The 12,204-nt window shown below is 45.4% G+C and overlaps 1 protein-coding gene across 1 annotated transcript in view; it reads left to right on the forward strand.

Moving 5' to 3' along the window:
- trrap (transformation/transcription domain-associated protein) overlaps nucleotides 1-12,204 on the forward strand; it is a 283,953-nt gene that overhangs the window by 138,064 nt on the left and 133,685 nt on the right. Inside the window, 1 exon segment of the mRNA XM_052021047.1 lies at nucleotides 11,320-11,519. Coding sequence (XP_051877007.1) covers nucleotides 11,320-11,519 — 200 coding nt within the window.

Raw genomic sequence — 12,204 nt, forward strand, 5'->3', positions numbered from 1 at the left:
CGCTTTCATTATACAAGTCCGCAAGTGTATGTTTCTGCTGTCAAGGTGATAACTGTGTAGTGAAGGGAACATGTTGTTCTGCCAGCTGAAGTTCTTGGAATAATTTCCACCTCTTGAGCTCATTCCACAACAAGATTAGTCAATAGTTCAGCAAATGGATGGCGGAGGGAAGGAGAGTTTGAACGTTCTCCCCATGACCATGTGGGTTCCCCCCCGGGTGCTCCGGTTTCCTCCCACATCCCAAAGACGTGCCGGTTGGCTGCTGTAAGTGTCCCACGTGTGGGTGGGTGTGAGAATCAGGGTGAAGTTGATGGGCGTGTGAGAGAGAATCGGTTACGGGGAAATAGGTGGGGGAATGGGATTGTTCTGAGAACTGGCATGGCTTCGATGGGCCGAATGGCATTTTTCTATGTCGTTAGAGGGGGCAGGGAACTGGGTGGGTGGTGGCGAAAGGGGATGAGTCAACACAGCGAATAGACGAGTCAAAGAGCTGAAGAGATTTGAGGGGAAGTTTGGTCAAAACAGCAGGTGGAGCAGTGGCTGATTTATGGAATTGAGAGATTAAAAGTACCCTGGTGTGTCAGCACTAGAGGATTGGAGGAGGCTGGCCAAGCGACCAGAACTTCCTGCCTTTTTTCAATGGTGCCATGAGACGAGAGGTGCCTTACCTCAGACAGAACAGCACCCACTCAGTCCACAGAACAATGATGTAGAAGGACGAGGTTGTTTTTGTTCGCGGGGCATGTTCCACTGGCAAGGCCGGCATTCATGCCCTGTACACAGTTGCTCACGAACTAAGTTACGTGCTGAGACATTTGAGAAAGTACTTAAGAGTCATCCAAGTTAATGTAAATTTGGCAGGTTTCTTTCCCAGCAGAACTAGTGACCAGCTGGGTTTTATGAAAATCCAGTTGTTTTATTCTCACCATTACTGATACCAGCTTTTATTCCAGAATTTATTTAAATTGGTAAATCGGTTTATTATTGGCACATGTACTGAGGTACAGTGAAAAACTTTGTTTTGCATGCCATCCGTACAGATCATCTCAGTACAGCAGTGCATTGAGGTAGTACAAGGGAAAACAATAACAGAATACAGAATAAAATGTTACAGTTACAGAGAAAGTGCAGTGCAGGCAGATAATAAGGTGCAAGGGCACAACGAGGTAGATTGTGAAGTCAAGGGACCATCTTATCATACCAGGGAACCATTCAATAGGGTTATAACAGCGGGATAGAAGCTGTCCTTGAGCCTGGTGGTACGTGCTTTCAGGCTTTTCTACCTTCTGCCCAATGGGAGGGGGGAGAAGAGAGAATGGATGGGGCCTTTGATTATGTTGGCTGCTTTACCAAGGCAGCGAGAACTGTAGGCAAGAGTCCATGGAAGGGAGGCTGGTTTCCATGATGTGCTGAGCTGTGTCCACAACTCTCTGCAGTATCTTGTGGCCACAGGCAGAGCAGTTGCCACACCAAGCTGTGATGCGTCTGGATAGGATGCTTTCGATGGTTGCCCCTACTGTGTAAGTAACGGCTAGACTCGAGGTGTAGTTCTTGAAAATGGGAGAGGGGAGAAGAGAGAATGTCTGGGGTGGGTGGGGTCTTTTGATCATGTCGGCTGCTTTTCCGAGGCAGTGATAAATATATGAAGCAGTGCTTTATGGGTGTGGTGGAAATTTTGACCAGGGTGTGGTGGTAATTTTGACCAGGGTGTGGTGGTTAAAGGGTGAAGAACAATTTATATCAACATATTGGAGGATTGGTTGGCTGTGGGCAGTTAATGTTTGTAAAGATGAATGGCAAATGAACACCATTGAAGCTCCCCTAACAGTTCTAAAACAAGGTATTTAATTTAAGATTTTTAAACAAGTTTGCAAGAGGATTAATGTGCCTGAAGCAAACTCAAGTAATACATCAACCCTAAGTGTTAATTAAATTGCAGTTATTGCAAATACAGTCTATCATGTTACAGATAGTAAAAATCCAACATGCTTTTAAATCTAAATTTCATGTTGTAATAATTGAATTGAATGCTGTTTTGAAAACTCTATTTATATAGATTTCATCCCCCTCCCTGCAATCGAGAGATACCTAGCCCTAAGGATTCGATATTCCTGCTATCTTAAGCTTTAATTGCTGATGTCATTGAGATTCAGCAACCTCTGCATAGCCCACGAGTTTATTTTCTAGTGGTTGTGGAATTTCCTCTGTGTTAATTAACATGCAGTTAGAGTTAAGTCTTTTTCACAGAGGCAAATTGCTGTGAATTATGAATATAGTTGAATTCTAGGATAGGTCAACATAGAACATCGAACAGTACAGCACTGGAACAGGCCCTTCGGCCCACAATGTTGTGCCGAACCAATTACGTTAGTAATAAAATGCCCAACTAAACTAATCCCTTCTGCCTGCACAATGTCCACATCCGACCATTTCCCTCACATCCACGTGCCTATCTAAGAGCTTCTTGAACACCCCCATTGTATCTGCCTCCACCACCACCCCGGGCAGAGCATTCCAGGCACCCATCACTCTCTGTGTAAAAAAAAAATGCCCCGCACATCTCCTTTGAACTTACCCCCTTTCACCTCAAATGCATGCCCCCTGGTATTAGACATTTCAACCCTGAGGAAAAGATACTGGAAGAGTATCTATCTATGCCTCTCATAAACTTCTATCAGATTTCCCTGCTGCCGCTCCAGAGAAAACAACCCAAGTTTTCCCATGGGATCACCGTGGATCCCATGCATCTTAATCTTCTGGGTGAGCCTCCCATGAGGGACCTTGTCAAACGCCTTACGCCAAACGCCATGTAGACAACATCCACAGCTCCACCTTCATCAATCACCCTTGTCACCTCGTCAAAAAACTTGATTGAAAGGCACGACTTGCCCTGCAAAAAGCCATGCTGACTGTCCCTAATTCGGCTGTGGTTTTCCAAATACTCATAAATCCTATCCCTAAGAATCCTTTCCAGTAACTTCCCTACCACTGACGTGAGACTCACCAGTCTATAGTTACCAGGATGATCGCTGTTTCCCTTCTTGAATAATGGAACAACATTAGCTACTCGCCAGTCCTCCGGGACCTCGGCTGTGGCTAGAGAGGACATGAAGATATTGGCCAAGGCCCCAGCAGTCTCATCTCTTGCTTCTCTCAATAACCTGGGGTATATCCCATTAGGTCCTGGGGACATCCACGTTAATGCTTTTTAAGAGACCCAACACTAACCTCCTCCTTTATCTCGAAACGCCCTAGCATATTAGCATGCTCCACACTGATCTCCCTATTCTCCACATCCTTCTCCTTGGTAAATACTGATGCAAAGTACTCATTAAGGACCTCACCTACATCCTCTGCTTCCAAGCACATGTTCTCTCCTTTATCCTCTCCCTGGTTATCCTCTTGCTCTTGATGTATGTATAGAATGCCTTGGGATTTCCTTTAATCTTACTTGTCAAGTACTTTTCATGGCCCCTTCTGGCTTTCCTAATTCCCTTCTTGTTCCTTTCTGGCTTCTTTATAATCCTCAAGTGCTCTGTTTGATCCGAGCTTCCTGAGCTTTACATACTTTTCCTTTTTCTTCTTGACTAAATTCTCGACATCTGAGATTCTCTTACCTTGCAATCCTTGTCCTTCCTTCTTGCCGGAACATCCCTGTCCTGTACTCTGTGCAGTTGGTCTTTAAACACCCTCCACATTGTCAGATATGGACTTGCCCAAAAACAGCCATTCCCAATTAATTCTCCCTAGTTGCTGCTTAATGCTCTCGTAAGTTGCCCTGCTCCAATTTAATATCCTCCTGCAAAGTCCATACTTGTCCTTATCTGTAGCTATCTTAAAACTTAAGGAGTTGTGGTCACTGTTCCCTGACTGTTCTCCCACTGAAAGGTCGGTCACCTGGCCAGGTTTGTTACCCAACACCAGGTCCAGCACGGCCCCTCCTCTCTTTGGACTATCGACATATTGATTTAAGAAACCCTCCTGGATGCACCTAACAAATTCTGCCCCGTCTAAAACTCTTATACTAAGGAGGTCCCAGTTTATATTAGGGAAGTTGAAGGCCCCCACGACAATAACCCCATTAGTTTTACAGCTATCCCTAATCTGCCTGCATATCTGTTCCTCAATGTCCATGTGGCTATTGGGGGAGTCTGTAGTATAATTCCATCAGAGTGATTGCATCTTTCATTATTGAGTTCTACCTATATAGACTCAGTGGACGAGCCCTCCATTATGTCCCTTCTGAGTGCAGCTGTGATATTGTCCCCTGATCAGTAGTGCAACTCCCCCACCCCCCCCCCCCACCCCCCCCTTTAACTCCCTCCCTATCTTTTCTAAAACATGGAAACCCTGGAACATGAAGCACCTATTCCAGTCCCTCTCTCAACCCAGTCTCTGTTATGGCCAGAACATCACAGTTCCATGTACTGATCCATGCTCTAAGTTCATCACCCTTACCCGTAATACTCCCAGCATTCAAACACACACACCTCAAACTGATTGTCCCATCGAGTCTATTACCTGTGTTTACTGGCCCTGACATCTACCTTCTTCTCAATCCCTCCACTTTCTGACCCGCTGCTCTGGTTCCCACACCCCTGAGTTGAGGTGAACCCGTCCCTCTTGTACAGGTCACCCCTGCCTCAGAAGAGGTTCCAATGATCCAAGAACCTGAAACCCTGTCCCCTGCACCAGTTCTGCAGCCACTGTTCCACCATTCATCTGTTCCACCATTCATCTGTTCCACCATCCTGTTCCTGCCCTGACTAGCACGTGGCACTGGGAATAATCCACAGATAACTACCTTGGAGGTCCTGCTCTTCAGCCTCTTTCCTAACTACCTATACTCACTGCACAGGACCTCTTCCCCCTTTCTACCTATGTCATTGGTGCCAACATGCACCATGACCTCTGGCTGCTCACCCTCCGCCTTGAGAATATCCTGCAGCCGCTCTGAGACATACTCGACCCTGGCACCTGGGAGGCAACACACCGTCCTGGTGTCTGTTTCGCGGCCACAGAATCTCCTGTCTGCCTCGTTAACTATCAAGTCTCCTATCATTATTGCTCTGCCTGACTTTACCCTTCCCTGCTGAGCTGCAGAGCCGGCAACAGTGCCCCTGACCTGGCTGCTGCTGCAGTGCCCAAGGATTCAGCACACCACACATTAAACAGGGATTATTTTTGACGCAAGGCTAAAGAAATGATTGCTATTCAGTAACCTGCCATGTAACTCTTTAAAACAGTTACTTAGATTTTTTTTAATGAATTGCAAAAGGAATGATGTAAATTCTTAATTGACACAGAAGAACGTTTTGTTAAAAGAACGTTTTGTTGGAAGAACTTGCAAAGAAGACTGAGCCGGTCAGTGTGCCTGGAGTGTGTTGGGAAAGAGCGCTGTGTGGGAGATGGCAACAATTATTGTTACTCCTGTATGAAAAGCAAGAGATAAGATTTCTTTATTAGTCACATGTACATCGAAACACACAGTGAAATATATCTTTTTGCGTAGAGTTCTGGGGGCAGCCTGCAAGTGTCGCCACGTTTCCGGCGCCAACATAGCGTGCCCACAACTTCCTAACCTGTACGTCTTTTTTCGGAATGTGGGAGGAAACTGGAGGACCCGGAGGAAACCCACGCAGACACGGGGAGAACGTACAAACTCCTTACAGACAGTGGCTGGATTTGAACCCGAGTCGCTGGCGCTGTAAAGCGTTACGCTAACCGCTACACTACCGTGCCTGTCTGGTAAAGTATGTGGGGCCAGGCATTTCCTCAGTCTAATGCCCACAAGCTAAATGCTCAATAATTTTTTTTTGAGTTATTTAACCTGAATAGTTTTTCTTCCTGGAGTTCTTTAGATTATTTTCTTGACACCACAGTCCTGAGATTTGACCCTTGACGCATTCCCTATCACACTCCTTTTACTGCTGGCTGGGATCGGATCAAGCCCAGGCAGAGAGGTGAAAGGCTGCCTGCTGGAAATAAGAATGTAGATTGTCAGGTTATCAGGCTGTATGTAACTCTAAGGCCAGCAGCTGGTTAGTGTTGGGAGCGTGGACCTTTCCCCACACCAGCAGATGGTGCTCATGAGCTTTGAGCAACTCGCTCATTGCACTTCCCTCACTCTGCTCCAAAGAACGTTTCCACAGCAGGAAAGCTACCTATGTCATTGGTGCCAACGTGCACCATGACCTCTGGCTGCTCACCCTCCCCCTTGAGAATATTCTGCAGCCACTCTGAGACATCCTCGACCCTGGAAATACTGAAAATCTGAAATAACAGCAGACAATACTGTATACTCAGGTAGCATCTGCGGAGGGGGAAACAGCCAGTATTTCAGGTCGATGACCTTTCATCAGAGCTGGCGCAAACATCAAGGACCCCTTCCTTCCGACCAACTGCATCTCTGCCTGGTTCGGTAACTGTAACATCTCTGACCGTAAGTCTCTGCAGAGAATTGCGAGTACAGTGGGAAAGATCATTGGAGTGCCTCTTCCCTCCATCCTGGATATCTACAACACACGATGCACACGCAAGGTCTGCACAATCATAGATGACCCCTCTCATCCCTCCCACGACCTATTTGTCCCACTGCCGTCTGGCAAGTGGTACCGCTAGACTGTACAACAGTTTTCTCCCCCAGGCTGTCAGGCTCCTGAATACCCTGGAGACAGTTTCAGACAAATGCCGTGTCAAAAGCCCTGGTTTGCACAACGGCGTATAAGGACTTCGGCTGCTGCTGAACATGTTTATACAATTAGTACAACACACTGAGTTCTGTATTTTCTTCGTCCAACTCGGTTTTGCACTAACTCTGCACTAAATTTGTATCCGGTATATACCGTTTTTTGCACTATTTATACTTGCACAATTTTTTTGTCTGTGGCTATTGTACGTCTTCTGTTTTATGTGTGTCCTTTGTTGTGTGAGTCTGGTGGAAACGACATTTCGTTCCTCGATGTGTTTTTATAGCATATGGGTGAATGACAATAAAGTAACTTGAACTTGATCTTCATCTTTAATCATTTCCAGGTAAACGGTCACTAGCCTGAAACGTTAACCTTGTGCATTTCTCCACAGATGCTCCTTCACCTGCTTTGTAGTTCCATCAGTTTCTAACTTTGTGTGGCTGTTCCAGCTGTCTCCAGCGTATCGCTGGTCAGCTTGGCACAGCTAAGTAAAATGATCGAAAACTGGCCCCAGACACACATTAAACATATGGAGTGTACTCGGAACCAGCAGACTTCCAGTATTTGCTATTTTTATTTCAGACTTCCAGCAACTGCAGTTTTTTTTTGCTTTGTGGAAGAGTTTTGCCACCTTTGTTCTACTTCCCAACTTCCTGACCTGACCAGCAGCTGTTTCTGTCATTTCTCTGCTTCAATCATAGCAATGGGGGCCTTTAATGTCACGGGTTGTTCTTCATTAGCATTTTACAGTACTAATAAAAAGTAATGTTCTCAGCAATGTTTAATGTTTGAAAGAAAGATTTGAATTTGTATGGCTCTTAAAATGTTGACATGTAGTCACTGTTGTCATGTGCAAAGCATAGCAGGCAGTGTGGTGTAGTATGCTGCCACACAGAGCATTGTGACAGACTTGTCTATCTGTCAGTGATGTTTTGTTGAGGGAAAAATATCAACCAGGAATGATTCCCCAGCTCTTTGACTTTGCATTATGGAATCTTTTTCCTCTAACCTGATGGGTCTCGGTTTTACCTCTTTGAGTGTTACGTACCAGCAACAATAGAAACACAACCAGCCATGTATCAGTGTTAGGAACTATTTTATTAATAACTACTTGTAATAATAATAAAAGTAAAAACGTTAGATATCAAACATAATCCCCAAAACTAATAAACTCGAAGTGTGTGTGGCAAATTCCCAAACTCCAAGTTTAGGAATAGTTCTCAAAGTCCGGTTCAGCAAGTCATAAGGTGAAACGTGTGCAAAGGCTTTTGCAAAACCACTGTTGACTGAAGAGAGAATGTAGAGAGAATTTATGAAATCCACATGTTCCACGATGGAACCCGTACGACACCTCAATCTCCGATGATCTCCATGGCTTTGTTCTGAAGTACCTGCCACCCTGAAGGCATTTGATACGTGGCCGCCCACAGAAATACCTGTTTCCCACTACAGGTTAACGACAAAGTGGACTCCACTTGTCTGCCCCAAAAATCCATACATGCAAAACAGCCAGCACGTTGTTATAGTCTTGCTGTCTTGATAACACCACACACACACTGCTACTCTACTGTCCAGGTGCCTTAAAAGGACATTCACCAAATAGCAACCTGACTCGTAACATGAGACCTACCTTACAGAAAAGGGCCCTTCAGCTCACTGAGTCTGTGCTGACCACCAAACACCCATTTGCATCGATCCAATGCTGACCCCCACCCCAGATTCCACTGCTCACCTGCGGACCAGGGGCGATCTGCAGCAGCCAATTCACCCATCAACCTGCATGTCTTTGGGATGAGGGAGGAAACCAGAGCACCCGGGGGAAATCCACACAGTCACAGGTAGAACGTGCAAACTCCACACGGACAGCACCGGAGGTCAAGATTGAGCCAGGTCACTGGAGCTGTTGGACAACAGCTCTACTTGGTCCATCAATGAGCCATCGTATTGAAATCTCACTTGAAAGGCAAAAAATACACCACTGGAGGAAATGGACAGTCAGTGTTTCGGGTCGAGATCCTTCATCTGGACTCCTGGCCCAAAATATTAACTGTCCATTTCCCTTCACAGATGCTGCCTGACCTGCTGAGTTCCTCCAGCATCTTGTGTGTTGCTCCAGATTCCAGTGTCTGCACTCTCTTGTGTCTTCACTTGAAAGACAATTGCTCGGACAGTGCAGCGCCCTAGATACTGGGAATCAGGGAGAGCTTTTATCTGCTGGAGGAACACTTGAATCACAAACTGCTGCCTCAGATGTGTGACTGCTACCCACTGACCCACAGCTTTCTTTTTCCACAATAGCAAGGTTATACATACTACAACATGGGAACAAGTCACGACCAACTACAACAATAACTAAACAGCAGCTAAATTAAAATATCTCCATCCTGATCCAGGATACAATTTAATCTCTTTGGTACCCAACTGTCCCAGAACACCTCCATGGTGCTCCTGGGCACTGCGTGTTCTTTTTCCAGGTGTACCTGGGCACAAACATGCCTCCGGAAGATTGCCAGGCAGTCAGCTTGGGTGGAGCCCTCAGCCGCTTCCCTCCATGACCTGCGGATAGCCTGCTTGACCACGCCCAGGAGCAAGGCTACCACAACATCTTCCTCCGTGCCCCCCCCCCCCCCCCCCCCCCCAGCACTGAGTGACCAAATACTAAGAAGGTGGGGCTAAAATTTAACCAGAAAGCAAGGAACAACCCCTTCCGATATGCAAGTAGGAGCTGCAGCCTTGCACACTCCACGTACGTGTGGTAGACGGTCTCTTCCAGCTGCAGAAGCGGCAAACGGCTGGGAGATCTGTGTAGTCTTGTTGCAGGACTCTGCTCTGTGCAACACCCTCCACCCCTCTGATCCACAGCCAGCATCATGCTACCCACAGTCATGAGTATTCTTTCGTTGGTACAAACCTTGTATCGCAATGAAGTTTATTGGTTTTGAAAAACTCATTTTTCTGAGTGGATCAAAGGAAGCAGCTCCCTATTAAAGGTGTGCACCAAAGATGCCTTGATGAGGGATTGGCAGCAATCTCAGTAATTGACTTGGCATTTCTGAAGAATGGTTGCATTGACATGGTGCCCTTGTGGCTGCAAAATGAACGCAATTGCATTTAGTCACTAATTTGTGTTTCTGGGCCAAAAGTGTGAAAATGTCTAACCAACAATTTAATCTGCAGAGTGCTAATTTGCTTTTGTGTTTCATTACCATGCATTGCAATTATCGTAGCAGCCCCAACCTTGAAGCAGCTGAAAAGTTACCTTGTAATGACGTTTAATGTCAAAACTCCAATGCTGAGCCTTCAGCACACAAATTGCATTCTGCCTAGAAAATAGAATAAAAGGAACAATTAAAAGACGGTGGGGGGGGGGGGGGGGGGAGGTGGGAAGTCGAGGCCTGAATCCGTAACCTCTTCCAGCCCTCCCGACTCTCACTTCACTAAATGCACATTTGCGTATCCTCTCGCCTCTCAGTGGCCAGCCTGTCTCCTGCCATCTGGCCCCATCTTCTGAAATGTCCTCCACCTTTTCTGCTCCCTCTCGCTTTTTAAATGAGGGGCAGAGATGGAGTGAATGTGCTCAGTCTTTTCCCTGGGGTTGGGGAATCGAGAACTGGAGGGCATAGGTTTAAGGTGAGAGGGGTGAGATATAATAGGAACTTGAGGGGCAATTTTTTTTACACAAGGGATAGTATGTTTACGGAATGAGCTGCCAGAGGAAGAGGTTGAGGCAGGTACAATAACAACTTTTAAAAGACACTTGGACTAGTAAATGGATTGGAAAGGTTCAGAAGGTTATGGGCCAAACACTGGCAAATGGGTCTAGCATGGATGGGGCATCTTGGTCGGCATGGACCAGTTGGGCTGTAGGGCCCATTTCTGTGCTGCATAGCTTTATAAAATCAATACTAAAATCAACTTGATTGTCCCAGGTTCCTGGTCATTGTTCCGTATATATTTCACATGCTCGATTTTGGTCTGATTATCCTTCAGTTGTGGCATTTAAAGACTCCATTCAACTCAGTAAAGTCCGCAGGAGGGCACTTGGCTCTGCAGTAAACTGGAACTTGAGATGTGAGGTGATTCTTGGCTGAGGGTTTTGGAACTTATTAGTTTTATTGCAGCTGGAATTGGCTTTCATACCTGACTACCGCATTATACTGGTTCTTTAATATACTCTTTATGCTGCTTTCATTCAACATTTAATAAATAGCCTTGCTGCAACTTAATTTTGGTGCACATAATCCAGCTGGACCATTATGGTTTAAGAAGACAGCTCAACTTCACCCTTTTCAGAGGGATTGGGTATGGGGCAATAAATGCTGACATTGCCGGCAATGCCTCCATTCTGTAGACAAAATAAAGCAATGATGCTCGCTGAATTTGATCATCATAATGTCACTAGATGGTGCTCCAAGCAGGTATCTTGTTCAAATTCATGTGGTGAAAGATGTACATGTCCCTCTGTTGCGAGAAGCATTATACATAGAATTATGAATATCTGTAGTTGGCGAGGTTCTAAAATGTCAAACTTAGTGTGGCTGTAGGTTAAAGTGGGGCTCTTGGAATCTGATGTGCTACTTTTCCTGTGTTGTATTAACATGTGGAAATGCACCTCTCTCTCACACAGTCACTATTGAGCTGATCATGCTAAGTCTGGAGCTTGTGAAAACTCGACTTGCTGTAATGAGCATGGAAATGAGGAAGAACTTCATTCAAGTCATCCTGACCTCTCTCATTGAGAAATCACCTGATGCCAAAATTCTGAGGGCCGTGGTGAAGATAGTGGAGGAGTGGGTGAAGAACAATTCTCCTATGGCTGTAAACCAGGTGAGAACAATACAGGTGGGGGTGCATACAATTGAAATCTAAGGTAGAGTGATTTGACTACAGTCATTTATAGAATTCTTTAGGTTCTGTCATAAGTTATATTGAATCCAAATGTGCATAGAGTAATACAGCACGGAACCAGGCCCTTCGGCCCAACTCATCCATGCCGACCAAGGTGCCCACCCAGGCTAGTTCCATTTGCTCGCATTTGACCCATTTCCTTCTCGACCTATCTGAATAATGTGGAGGTCATAGAGTCATGGAAACGGGCCCTTCAGCCCACCGTGTCTGAGCCAAACCATCAAGCACCTATTTGCATTAATCCTACATGGGTCAGCACAGACTCGTTAGGCTGAGTGGTCTTGTTTCCGTGCTGTGTGATGCCATGAATTAATGAGAGCTCACCAAAAACATCTTTAAAAGTAATTGATAATATTAATCGGAAATTTTAATATATATGCCACCAAATATCCTTCTGCTGATTATGTGAACAATAAGAATATATAAATTAATCTTTATATTTATTGAATATTACAGGATTATGTGTAGCAGATTAACCAAGGCTGCATCAGAATGTGGAACCCTAAGGTTTAAGCTGTTATTTTCTATAAGTGGCTCGTGCACTTCCAATATAACACTTAATTGGTGGAAGATGATGTCATGTTTTATAGTTCACAACATCTTG

The sequence above is a fragment of the Pristis pectinata genome, chromosome 8 (assembly GCF_009764475.1).
Source record: "Pristis pectinata isolate sPriPec2 chromosome 8, sPriPec2.1.pri, whole genome shotgun sequence".
NCBI lineage: Eukaryota > Metazoa > Chordata > Chondrichthyes > Rhinopristiformes > Pristidae > Pristis > Pristis pectinata.